Here is a 14,369-nt window from a genome sequence, read left to right as displayed (position 1 = left end):
TTCACATAGGCAGGGCTGAGGTGCCATCACTTCCTACAGCACAACAGTGCCTTCACATGGGCAGGGCTGAGGTGCTATCACTTCCTACAGCAGAACAGTGCCTTCACATAGGCAGGGCTGAGGTGCTATCACTTCCTACAGCAGAACAGTGCCTTCACATAGGCAGGGCTGAGGTGCTATCACTTCCTACAGCACAACAGTGCCTTCACATAGGCAGGTATGAGGTGCCATCACTTCCTACAGCACAACAGTGCCTTCACATGGGCAGGGCTGAGGTGCTATCACTTCCTACAGCAGAACAGTGCCTTCACATGGGCAGGGCTGAGGTGCTATCACTTCCTACAGCACAACAGTGCCTTCACATGGGCAGGGCTGAGGTGCTATCACTTCCTACAGCAGAACAGTGCCTTCACATGGGCAGGGCTGAGGTGCTATCACTTCCTACAGCACAACAGTGCCTTCACATGGGCAGGGCTGAGGTGCTATCACTTCCTACAGCAGAACAGTGCCTTCACATGGGCAGGGCTGAGGTGCTATCACTTCCTACAGCAGAACAGTGCCTTCACATGGGCAGGGCTGAGGTGCTATCACTTCCTACAGCACAACAGTGCCTTCACATAGGCAGGTATGAGGTGCCATCACTTCCTACATAGGCAGGTCCAGACTTCAGGTTTACTTGTAGCTGGCCAAGTTCACAACACTTCAACCAAAAAGAGTGACAAACAAAAGTTCTGAATGAATTGCATTTACAAAGAAATAGTCATTGCAATATAAATACAACAATTAAAAGACATTAACTTTAATGGCGTTAGGATTGGCTTGGATACCCATTTGCCACTCTTCAAACACATGGAATAAACTGCAATTCAAAGGAAAAAACATTACTGCAGTGGCATAACTTCACAGAATATCAAATCAAATGTATTTATATAGCCCTTCAGCTGATATCTCAACGTGCTGTACAGAAACCCAGCCTAAAACCCCAAACAGCAAGCAATGCAGGTGTAGAAGCACGGTGGCTAGGAAAAACTCCCTAGAAAGGCCAAAACCTAGGAAGAAACCTAGAGAGGAAACAGGCTATAAGGGGTGGCCAGTCCTCTTCTGGCTGTGCCGGGTGGAGATTATAACAGAACATGACCAAGATGTTCAAACGTTCATAGATGACCAGCAGGGTCAAATAATAATAATCACAGTAGTTGTCGAGGGTGCAACAAGTCAGCACCTCAGGAGTAAATGTCAGTTGGCGTTTCATAGCCGATCATTCATACCGCTCCTGCTGTCTCTAGAGAGTTGAAAACAGCAGGTCTGGGACAGGTAGCACGTGAACAGGTCAGGGTTCCATAGCCGCAGGCAGAACAGTTGAAACTGGAGCAGCAGCACGGCCAGGTGGACTGGGAACAGCAAGGAGTCATCATGCCAGGTAGTCCTGAGGCATGGTCCTAGGGCTCAGGTCCTCCGAGAGAGAGAAAGAAAGAGAAAAAGAGAGCATTAGAGAGAGCATACTTAAATTCACACAGGACACCGGATAAGACAGGAGAAATACTCCAGATATAACAGACTGACCCTAGCCCCCCGACACATAAACTTCTGCAGCATAAATACTGGAGGCTGAGACAGGAGGGGTCAGGAGACACTGTGGCCCCATCCGATGATACCCCCGGACAGGGCCAAACAGGCAGGATATAACCCCACCCACTTTGCCAAAGCACAGCCCCCACACCACTAGAGGGATATCTTCAATCACCAACTCACCATCCTGAGACAAGGCCGAGTATAGCCCACAAATATCATGTGGAATATTGTCCAATTAAAACACAGAGAGGAATGAAGAAACATATCTTCTCAGAAAACTCTCAACCACATCCCAAACACAAAATAGTTGCTCTCACAAATAAACTAGGTCCCTACAGCACAACGCAGCACATCAGGAACTAAAAGAAAAGCTCTCATCTGAACAGGTGTAAGGGGTGAGTTTTTATACCATTTCACATTAGAGGTCCAGGGGAAACACAGATCAACACTATGGTTCTTATCCTGATATATTCTATCCTATCCTGATATATCTTATCCTATCCTGATATATCCTATCCTATCCTATCCTATCCTGATATATCCTATTCTATCCTGATATATCCTATCCTATCCTGATAAATCCTATCCTATCCTATCCTATCCTGATATATCCTATCCTATCCTGATATATCCTATCCTGATATTTCCTATCCTAATATATCCTATCCTATCATGACATATCCTATCCTATCCTATCCTATCTTGATATATCCTATCCTTTCATATCCTGATATATCCTATCCTACCCTGATATTTCCTATCCTGATATATCCTATCCTATCCTGATATATCCTATCCTATCCTATCTTGATATATCCTATCCTATCTTGATATATCCTATCCTATCCTATCCTGATATATCCTATCTTGATATATCCTATCCTGTCCCACAATATAAATGACTTGTAGCCTATGCAGTACAAAGCCATCAAGACAATTTTATTGTCTGCAAACAGTGTCAAATATCAAATATGTTTATGTCAAATTCTGGTCTGCATTGACGATACATTGTGTCTTGGTTTACACTTTACTTTATTGAGATTATTTTTGCAGGGACAGAGCACATCACAGGAGGTTGGCGGTAATGGCTGGAGCTGAATCAGTGGAATTACATTCGCTCAGTTCCAGACACTATTATGAGCTGTCCTCCCCTCAGCAGCCTCCACTGGTGAACATTAATCAACATTTCAGTAAAAGTACTGGTTTTAGCCAACCAGATTAATTTTCAACTGTAAATCCCTGGGCAGGTTACTAAAATCTTTATTCCCACAATTTGATAGACACATACATCTCTGACAGCATGCCGGCACGGATTGGGTGCGTTCAAGAAATACACATTTGGAGACCGTAAGCGCTTTTGCAGACGTTGTAAATCTATGACATTCAGCGCAGGTCTGCGCCAAATGTGTGTATCTGGAACGCACCCATTGGCAATGCAAACGCGCAGCTGCCTTAACTCCTGGAACGCACCCATCATCACATGATTTTGACTCAACGTCGACACAGTCAGGTGATAAAGTTCTGTTGTTGTTATCTCAAGTCAAATTGTCTAGTCATTGTGCTGGCGGATCAGGTTGTAGCTAAGGTTATTCTGCAGCTGTAAAATGAAGGTTTTGTACCTGTGTCTTTTCGCGGCACTTGCTTTGGCATCTGATGCACTCGTCCGGTAAGTCAAGTCATATTAGCCAAGCTAGCTTCTCAGCTAGAAAAGCAATGATCTTCAAACAGTTGAGCTAACGTTACGTCCTCAGTCAAATAGCTAGCCAGTATGACAAAATAGATAGGCCTAGCTAGGTTTGTGAATATTTACTTTGCTGAATGAATAGTGAAGACGACCTGGGGCTACAAAGTGACGTTAATTATATTATATAATATTTACTTTGCTGAATGAATAGTGAAGACGACCTGGGGCTACAAAGTGACGTTAATTAAATGTTAACAAGTCGCACTAGAGCAAGGTGCTTGTTGTTGTTTTCCGTTAGCTAGTGCTAAGTTTCTCGCCCGAGCAAACATGTGACAATGTCAAAATAGAAATCAGCTAAGGTCAATATCCCAAACACGAGTTAAGGCTGGTTTACAGACCGTCTGACCTGTGTCATGTAGTAACAAATCAAATGTATTTGTATAGCCCTTCTTACATCAGCTGATATTTCAAAGTGGTGTACAGAAACCCAGCCTAAAACCCCCAAACAGCAAGCAATGCAGGTGTAGAAGCAAGGTGGCTTGGAAAAACTCCCTAGAAAGGACAGAACCTAGGAAGAAACCTAGAGAGGAACCAGGCTCTGAGGGGTGGCCATGCCTCTTCTGGCTGTGCCGGGTGGAGATTATAACAGAACATGGCCAAGATGTTCATAAGTGACCAGCATGGTCAAATAATAATAATCACAGTGGTTGTAGAGGGTGCAACAAGTCAGCACCTCAAGAGTAAATGTCAGTTGGCTTTTCATAGCTGATAATTGAGAGTATCTCTACCGCTCCTGCTGTCTCTAGAGAGTTGAAAACAGCAGGTCTGGGACAGGTAGCACGTCCGGTGAACAGGTCAGGGTTCCATAGCCGCAGGCAGAACAGTTGAAACTGGAGCAGCAGCACGGCCAGGTGGACTGGGGACAGCAAGGAGTCATCATGTCAGGTAGTCCTGAGGCATGGTCCTAGGGCAAAGGTCCTCCGAGAGATAGAGAGAGAATTAGAGAGAGCATACTTACACAACTGTCGTAGCGAGATTATGAACATTCTTTTGTCGTCCGAAATCAAACTTGTCGTATGTGTGCATTAAATCAGCACAGCAGCCCGATGCTCCAAATTGTATACTTTATCTATTTTAACAAAAATAAACCCATCCGTTCAAAAGTTAATTAATGGCAAGCCAGGCAACTAAAAGCTATTTTCTTAACAATGTTTTGGTTCGTTGCTAGCTTGCCAGCTGGCTAGCTAGGTCAAATAACGTTAATGACCATTGTATAGCTGACGTCTTAACTTTACCTACTTTTTATTCATTATTACAGGAAACTAAACCCACAACATTATTTACACGGTAGTGGTAAATTTACAAAAAATTATCTGATGAAATAAAAGTAGGTCATTCTATCGGAGAATTGTTAATTAACTCCTGCACCAACTTGTCACAGTAAGACTTGGTCTGGTTGCTGTGGCTGTCCGGTAACCACGACAACGAACGTTGCGACAGTTGCAGATAACTTTAAATGTCGTTCAGACCAGTGACACTTGTTGCATTATAAATGTCTACAGACATGTCGTTAGACCATGTATAAACTGGCCTTAACCTGTCTGATAACAATACCATCTGCTTCATCAATTGAACTGGGAACTTCCTATGTAATCTTGTCATGTTATCTTTGATTAGTGTATGCCCCATTGATTGTTATATTGTTTCTGTTTCCCATTCGTCAATGTCCTTGTAAAACAGATATTACACATAGCTAGGTTGCCACATGCAGCACTTGTTCTAGCTAGCAAAGTATGTTGGCAGCAGTGTTCTTCACTGTGTCTGTCTGAGATTAGGAGACCTGTAACTATTCAGAAGTTGTTTCCCAGCAGGAACTAGGTTGGGTAGACACTAGACAGGGCTGACCAGTAGGCCTGCTGAGATTCTGCTTGACCTACCAACTGTTCAGGGCTGCCTAACCATTTCAAAGGAGTTCTCTAATAGATTCTCTCTCGCTATGTCTCCCTCTCTTTCCCTCCCCCTGTATCTATCTCTCTTCCCCTTTCTCTCATTCTCTCTCTCCTACAGAATTCCGTTGAGGAAGTTCCGTTCCATCAGGCGTACCCTGACTGACTCGGGGAGGGCAGCAGAAGAGCTGTTGGCCGGGAAGGAACACACTAAGTACAACAACCTGGGCTTCCCCTCCTCTAGCAATGGACCCACTCCAGAAACCCTGAAGAACTTTATGGATGTAAGAAGATCCTCTAGTCACTACTAACCAGGGACCTGGGAGTGGAGTAGTTACCCTTGGTATGCGTCCCAAATGGCGCCCTATTCCCTACGTAGTGCACTACTTTTGATTAGAGCCTTGCTATGGGCCCTGGTCAAAAATAGTGCACTTTAATAGGAAGTAGGGTGCCATTTGGGACGTAGGTGACCTGTGCCAATGGAGTGGTCACCCTTGACTTCCCTAATGTACTGTAGCACAAGCTAAAAGCCAGGCAGGCAGGCCAGGAGAAATCCAACAAAGAATCTCTTGTCGCCAGTCCGGCCTTTCCGGCTAGTTTTCCGAGCTAGCTGAATTAGGAACGTTACAAGGCGAAGCCCAGTCCCCCTCCCTGTCCTGAAGGGAAGATGGAAGATCCCTTCCGATTTAACATTTCCCATTAAAGTTGGGTAATCAGATTTGTTAGTTTCTAAGTGTGACGGAACAAGAACGTTTGTCATGTGACAAGTAACTCAGCTTCCCATCAGTGTTGGGTCTAGTGACGGGATCGTTTTCTCTGTGTGACCGAACAGGAACTAGGAATAGTTGGTCATATGACCGTTGACTGAGAGCAAGGAAGGCCTGATCTTCTAAGCTCCCTGAGCCTGATCAGCTGACAATTTGTAGACATAATGTACGGTTTATCCTCGGCAAATCCACTAGGCTGTGTCGTTTTATGTAGTTTAATCTAAACACCAGAAAAAAGAGGGCCTTGTACACTCTAGGGACAGTTTTATTTAGGTCACCATCTAGTACTGGGTCAGACCCCCCCCCCCCTTGCATCCAGAACAGCTCAAATTCTTCGGGGCATAGCATGTTGCTCAATTGGTATCAAGGGACCTAACGTGTGCCATGAAAACATTCCCCACACCATTACGCCACCAGCCTGTACCGTTGACACCAGGCAGGATGGGGCCATGAACTCATGCTGCTTACACCAAATCCTGACTGCCATCAAGTGTTGCTTTTCCTCTCCTCAATTGTCCAGTGTTGGTTCATGCGTTCCCACTTGAGCCGCTTCTTCTTGTTTTTAGCTGATAGGAGAGGAACCCGGTGTGGTCGTCTGCTGCAATGGCCCATTTGTGAGGAAGACTGACGAGTTGTGCGTTCCGAGATGCCGTTCTGCACACCACTATTGTACTGCGCCATTATTTGTCTGTTTGTGGCACGCCTGTTAACTTGCACGATTTGTCATTCTCCTTCCACCTCTCATCAATGAGCTGTTTTTGCCCACAGGACTGCCGCTGAGTCTCGGTATACCCTAGACCCAGGCTAGGCAACCCTGGTCCTGGAATGCCACAGGCATTTCATGTTTTTGATTTAACAGACCTGGAAGACCAGGTGTGTTGACTAAATTCAATCTTTGAACTAATTGATTATCTCAGTTGGTCAGGTGTGGTGCCTAGTTGCAGTACCAGTGGCACGCCAAGAACAGGGTTGGTTAGCCCTGCTCTAGACACTGTTGTGCATAAAAAGCCCAGGAGGCCGGCTGTTTCTGAGATACTGGAATCGGCGTGCCTGGCACTGACTCATACCACGTTCAGTCGCTTAGGGGTCTCATTCTGCCCATTTCTAACGTTCAATCGAACAGTAACTGAATGCCTCGATGCCGGTCTGCCTGCTTTATATAGCGAGCCCTGGCCACTTGACTCACTGTCTGTAGGAGTGAACCATTTTTGTGAATGGAGTAGTGTACCTAATAAACTGGCCAATGTGTGTGTTCATGATATCAGTTCCCCAGCATTGGATAAACATTCTGAGCAGCCTACACAGTACAGTAATCGTTCTGGTTTCTGAGTGTTTTGTCCGGGACTAGTTCCTTCCACCGAGCTGAGGGATGCGCAAACACAGGAAATGGTTGTGGTTTCCACTGTTTCCTAGACTCTCACAGAAAGTGAGTTGCGATATGTAGATTAATCCAACGGTAGGAACAAGGTTACACACACACACATCTACCATGTAAAATTGAATGCAATTCCTCCTATGAAGCTTGAAAAGTTGGAACTGTGAATGAATACAGTTTTAAACATGGAATGGTTTCAGCCACTTCATAACAACTTGCAGAGTAATTGAACTTTCACATCAAACCACTTGGATATCAACCAACCAAAATACAACCACAGTAAATGAATTAACCCATTGTCTCTTCAAAAGTCAGCTTGTTAATAAGAGAAAGGTTGTGTCCAAAAATGGCTCCCTATTCTCCACAAGGCTCTGGTCAAAAGTAGTGCGCTATTATAGGAAGTTGGGCCATTTCATACGCACACACTAAGACTGCTAATCTAATCACAATGAAGTGGTCAAGCAGTCTCAAGAGATTGAATTGACTGAAGAGGTTCATTTCCTATGAGTCCTAGAAAAAGGAAGTTGAGTCACGTATTGAAAAATGTTGAGTAATCGTTCATTCTCTGCTTGCAACAGAAGGTTAGCTGACTGTTAGAACGTGACTAGGAGAAGATAAATCACTGAGACCTGTTGGATTGACCGAAGATATAAAGTGCTAGATTGGAGTCCTAGAAAGAGGGAAGTTGACTCATCGTTAAACTGTGTAATTATTATTATTATTTTCTCTTGAACAGAAGGTTAACGGACTTGTATGTTCAACAGCGTGACTAGGAAAAGAGATCACTCTGACCTGTTTTACTTCAGACAAACCGTTTCTGACACTGGCAGAGCCAACTTCTCTATCCGTCTTGGAAGTAGAATGAACTGAAGTAATCACATGACGTGCATGAACAGAGAAGTTTAGGTAGATCTTGCCAGATGTGTTCAGGCCAGCTCTACCTGTTGGAAGGGATTGCCTTCACTGTATCCCTACAACGTGACAATAGCAAAGCATAGTGGAGCTTGTTCTTCTGAGGGAATAGGTATATGAAGAACCAGCAGAAACTGGGCCTCCGTCCTCCATCAGTTTGGTGTACACTTTATTGTAAAGATCCTACTACCTGCTTTCTAGTCCGGGAGCAGTATGATTGATTGGGTCCTTGAAACCACAGTTATTTTAGTTGTTTTTATTTCATGCAGCTGTGTGTGTGTGTTCCAGGCCCAGTACTATGGTGAGATCGGCCTGGGGACTCCCGCCCAGACGTTTACTGTGGTGTTTGATACAGGCTCCTCCAACTTGTGGGTTCCTTCTGTCCACTGCTCCTTCACAGACATCGCCTGCTGTAAGTCCACACTACACTGACTCAATCCCATATGTGTTCATACAGTTGTCACGTCCTCTCAGATCCTCCACAAGTCCATAGGGGTCTAGGGTTCCATTTTGGACACATGACTGGAGCTAGTAGGACCTACTCACGTCCAGATTTTTTTTTATAAGCAGCATAAATATTAACAAGCTGTATGTTCCTCTTAGTCCAATTCTAGGTTTAATCTGTGTCTAAGAATCTTCTGTTTTATTGTTTCTTTGTTCTTTCTGCCAAATGCCTCTCCTCCATTAATTGAATGCTTCAACGTGCTTTTCCTTCTAGGTTATATAACCATTGATATTGGCAATTTTTGACCGATTTTTAAAGTGACACTTCCCTTCTTTGTCTGTCAGTGCTTCACCACAAGTATAACGGTGCCAAGTCCAGCACGTATGTAAAGAATGGAACGGCCTTCGCCATCCAGTATGGGTCTGGCAGTCTGTCTGGGTACCTCAGCCAAGACACATGCACGGTAGGTTCCAAGGTTACACACTTGTTAAATAGCCTAGCATCTAAAAAGGTGCTGTGTAAATCAAATCCATTGTCACTATTGTACTATTCTCCAAAGCAATGCCCATTTTAAGGCGCTTTTTTTGTGTCCTTAATGATTTTTAAACAGCGTTTCCACTTTTCTGCCTGAAATTGATTTTATTTGTTGATATAAAAATACAATCTCTCTGTGTTAGGTGTCAGTTTGGAGACCTGATGGTCTATAGCCTTTTTTTATGAATGTGCTGCTCATCTCTCTGGTAGATTGGAGGACTGTCCATAGAGAAGCAGGTGTTCGGTGAGGCCATCAAGCAGCCTGGTGTAGCCTTCATCGCTGCTAAGTTTGATGGCATCCTGGGCATGGCCTACCCCCGTATCTCTGTGGACGGGGTCGCCCCACCATTTGACAACATCATGAGCCAGAAGAAAGTAGAGCAGAACGTGTTCTCCTTCTACCTCAACAGGTAGGAGTGCCTCACAGAGAGGAGTGCCTCACCAATTATATATTTTTTTGGTCTCCGTAGTCCTGTTCGGAGATTTAGGCCTGGTTTCCTGGACACGGATTAAGCCTAGTACTTATTTTTATTTAACTAGGCAAGTCAGTTAAGAAACGGCCTACCAAAAGGCCTCAAGTACCAGGTTTAATCTGTATCTAGGAAACTAGCGCAACAAGTTTGAGTTTGTTTCTGCTCTGCAAAGACATTATAAAAATAGTAAAATCACTGTTTGGTCCTGTGTGTGTCAGGAACCCAGACTCTGAGCCCGGCGGTGAGCTCCTGCTGGGAGGAACTGACCCTAAGTACTACAGTGGAGACTTCCAATACCTCAACGTCAGCCGCCAGGCCTACTGGCAGGTCCACATGGACGGGTGAGTGCTCTGCCATTGTCTATATGATGCCACTTCTGCTGCTGCTTGTGTTAGTTAGTGTATTGTAACACCACCATAACAATCTCCTTCTATATTAACCATCTGTTGTTGGTGGCCACTATACTAGTATGTCTGGTCAGTTCTGTGTCAGAATTATTCAGTTTACAACTTTTTTGAGCAAATGAAATGGACGCCACAAACATTTTGTGAATACCCACCTCATTCCCTTGGGAATCTCAGGAAACTTACCCGCCACCTCTGGCTCCACACATCAAACAGAAGCTTCTGGAAAACAACATTCTGCGAGCTAGAAGCCTTCTAAGATGAACCAAGGCTGGCCGAGGTAAACAAAGATTTGCACTGTTGGTTTCAGTCTCATGTAGAAGTGCCAAGGGACCGAGTCTTAACTGCAATTAAGAAGGCATAAGATGCTAAATCTCCCCACTGTCTGCTAAATATCCTAACCTGCAATTCTATATCTTTGCAAAAACAAAGTGGATGAGTTTGAACTTCTGCTCAGATCATCCAGGACAGAAATTGGTTGTGTAACAGAATCATGGATACATGAGAACATTCCAGATGAGTCCCCAAACATAGAGGCAGAAATCTGTCTCAATGTGAAAGGATGGCTGTATGTTTATAGTCTCCAGGTTAGGAGACGGGCAGACCTGAAGAGATGAGTTTGTGTCGATACAGTTGCACCCGGAGCGGCTAATGAGAAGAAACTGTAACAGGAAGCAATTGACGATCTCATTAACACCATCGACTCTGAAGTTGAAGTCACCTGAAGCAGGTGTTGTCTTATGTGGGGATTTCAATCATCTACCTACTAAGGCCCTCATCAAATCCCACCCAGGTCTAAAACAGGTTGACAAAAACAAGACCAGCTGTTGTGATGCTGTAGTTGTAGTTGCCTTCTGTTCTGCCTGAGTCAAACGCCTCTGGAGACGACTGTTCTTCTCCTGATACTCTGCCATCTGCCTCTCGTACTCTACTATGGTCTCGTGGTCAGTCACCAGCTGGATCTCCAGTTCCTGACAACGTTGCTTCTGTCGATTCAGCTCACCCTTGAGGCTCCATGATTGATCTGATGATAACAAACAAAATTGAAAAAGGCAAGGAACTCTGTTCAAAGGCTCATCTGAAGGACTAAGAATCCACTAGACGACAAAATGTAAATTCAAGCACTCCAAAAAAGAAGAATCCAAAAAGGGTTGTGGGACATCATCACAGAGCTGGTTGATCAAAATCACCTGGAGGTACGACACCGATTTGATGGTGTGGAAACTGACGAGGTTGAGGTCCTGAACAACATCTTTGCTGAAGAATGGACAGGAAGTACATCCCCCTCCTTAGTTACCACCTATCAACTGGGCTCTGTACCTTCAGTCTGGAAGACCACTAACACCCCCCCCCCATCCAGCTCCACTAATCCTGGACCCTCTACATGATCTGGTGCACTTTACAAAATAGATGGCATCATGAGGGAGGAAAATATGTGGATATATTGAAGCAACATTTCAAAACATCATTCAGGAAGTTAAAGCTTGGTCGCAAATGGGTCTTCCAAATGGACAATGACCCCAAGCATATTTCCAAAGTTGTGGCAAAATGGCTTAAGGACAACAAAGTCAAGGTATTGGAGTGGCCATCACAAAGCCCTGACCTCAATCCTATAGAACATTTGTGGGCAGAACTGAAAAAGCATGTGCAAGCAAGGAGGCCTACAAACCTGACTCAGTTACACCAGCTCTGTCAGGAGGAATGGGCCAAAATTCACCCAACTTATTGTGGGAAGCTTGTGGAAGGCTACCTGAAACATTTGACATAAAATGTTTCACTTATAGGCAATGCTACCAAATACTAATTGAGTGCATGTAAACTTCTGACCCACTGGGAATGTGATGAAAGAAATAAAAGCTGAAATGAATAATTCTCTACTATTATTCTGACATTTAAAATAAATGGTGATCCTAACTGACCTAAGACAGGGAATTTTTACTAGGATTAAATGTCAGGAATTGTGAAAACTGAGTTCAAATGTATTTGGCTACGGTGTATGTAAACTTCCGACTGTAACTGTGCATTCTGCAAAATTCAGTCTTGTCGGCTATGAGCACGAATTAAATAAATGCTGTTTTCACTATGTAGGGAGGGAACTGTAAACCCAAATGATGAGTTATTGGTTTAAATAGAGAAGCCTGTGAAAAGGCATTTACTGCTCTGAGGACAATAGCTCTATTGTTACCTTGTGTAACCATGCAACCCTTCTACCACCAAGGGAGCTGGATTTAAACCTGTGTGTGTTTTGTACAGGATGGGTGTGGGGAGCCAGCTGAGTCTGTGTAAGGGAGGCTGTGAGGCCATCGTGGACACCGGCACGTCCCTCATCACCGGCCCCACAGCCGAGGTCAAGGCCCTGCAGAAGGCCATCGGAGCAACCCCACTCATCCAGGGAGAGGTAAGACACAGGATCAACCCCACTCATCTAGTTCAACACTGTGGTCCCGACTACAGCTACGTTCCTCCTCTAGTTCAACACTGTGGGCCCCGACTACAGCTACGTTCCTCCTCTAGTTCAACACTGTGGGCCCCGACTCCTATTACTTAGAACTATACTCCACTTTATTTCCTGAATACAGTAGCACCTTCACTGACTGTTTCTGCTTGTGTTTCAGTACATGGTGAACTGTGATAAGATTCCCACCATGCCTGACATCACATTCAACCTGGGAGGACAGTCCTACAGTCTGACTGCAGAGCAGTACGTTCTCAAGGTGAGTCTCTCTCGCTCTTTATTTTTTTCCCTCCTCTCTGTCTCTCTAGAGATTCTACATTGTTTTTCTACACGTAAATGTCCAGTAGAGGCAGATATCCAGCAGAGGGCGGTAGAGTCTAATTCAACAACCATAGCAACAGTGTCTGCTCAGTCAGTCACTATACCACACAAACAGGGCATTGTTTAGTTCACTAAGCTATTCTCAGAACCATGGGAGACAACGTACATTGATTTGAATGTTGGTCTCAGAATGTAATTGTTATTTCAACAATTATTACTGCGTAATAATGGCCTAACTTTCTTTACAAACCGTCCCTCTGTTGGCTACGATGTTAGTATTTCTGTTGTTTGGTCATTACATATCAGGTTCTTGTTCATTAGTGCACACCGTAGCAAAACATTGTGCAACAGAAAACAAAAATGAGCATTTCAGCAATGAACAAGTTCAGATACATACTACCCCTCTGTTTTAAACTGTTTGGTGCTTACTGGACATGATGTGGGACTGTGTGCGTCTCTGTATTCCTTCCCCCTTCTGCTCTGCGTCTGACTGTGAGTCTCTGTATTCCTTCCCCCACTCCAGGAGAGCCAGGCTGGTAAGACCATCTGCCTGAGTGGCTTCATGGGCCTGGACATCCCCGCCCCCGCCGGGCCGCTTTGGATCCTGGGAGATGTATTCATTGGCCAATACTACACTGTGTTCGACCGTGACAACAACAGGGTGGGCTTCGCTAAGTCCAAGTAGAACTACAACGATGGCTACGTCCCCATTCTCCACTATCCATCATCTACCCTTCTCCTGAAGTGTACACTTGTTCTGCACACTACATGTCATGGATTTGGAGAATTGGGAAGTAGTCAAGGTTTTAGGACAATGTTTTGCGGTACATTTAAAGTGGATCAAGATTTTACGATTTTAGACGGGCAAAATCAAAGTGTGGGGGAAAGACACTACTTGTAACTTGCACAAGCTTTCCGTTGCTTTTCTGAAATCTTTAAACTAGCAATTCGATTTGTGTAGAGTTCAAATGCACTGATCTAAACAAGCATTCATTTCTGAGTTATTTGCTGTGAAAGTGAAACAGAAAATGTGGTGTTGGAGGTACAGGATCGGGAGTCAAAGACTGAGTTTTACCATCTATCTGAGTGATCTGCTGTATGTGTTAAATCAGGGACTTGTTTTATTTTTAAAGCAACCGAACAATGTAACATTTTAATTTGCGTTTTATGAGGCAATGGACCTCTTGTCAATGACTTTAAGATGTATCTTCAAATGATTGCATTCAATAAAATAATTGTAAAAAGTGAAGTTCCCCTTTCTTTAATGTCACTGTGATTCCTCCTTCTAATAGATGCTGTAGAGTAGGAGTACTCCACTCCTGTTTCAGAAGTTCAGCTCACACAAATGTCAGGATTGATATTGTCATTTACCAGCGTAGTAACAAATCCCCACCAAGCGACCCATGTGGTCACACCACTCTCGTTAGTGGCGTTAGATTTTTCTGTTTTAGAAATTCATTTCCTGCAATTCTACACGTTTT

At 44.2% G+C, this 14,369-nt stretch overlaps 1 protein-coding gene across 1 annotated transcript; it reads left to right on the top strand.

Annotated features, from left to right (window-relative positions):
- Positions 1-3,055: 3,055 nt before the first annotated feature.
- Positions 3,056-14,137, top strand: LOC115166723 (cathepsin D). The gene is made up of 9 exons (XM_029720441.1): positions 3,056-3,238; positions 5,324-5,486; positions 8,545-8,668; positions 9,046-9,164; positions 9,446-9,645; positions 9,927-10,049; positions 12,366-12,510; positions 12,728-12,826; positions 13,412-14,137. Exons 1-9 carry the CDS (start codon positions 3,177-3,179, stop codon positions 13,571-13,573), a joined length of 1,197 nt encoding a protein of 398 aa, XP_029576301.1. The 5' UTR covers positions 3,056-3,176; the 3' UTR covers positions 13,574-14,137.
- Positions 14,138-14,369: the final 232 nt, after the last annotated feature.

This window comes from Salmo trutta, chromosome 29, assembly GCF_901001165.1.
Source record: "Salmo trutta chromosome 29, fSalTru1.1, whole genome shotgun sequence".
NCBI classification, from domain to species: Eukaryota; Metazoa; Chordata; class Actinopteri; order Salmoniformes; family Salmonidae; genus Salmo; species Salmo trutta.
This window is presented reverse-complemented; position numbering and strand designations above follow the sequence as displayed.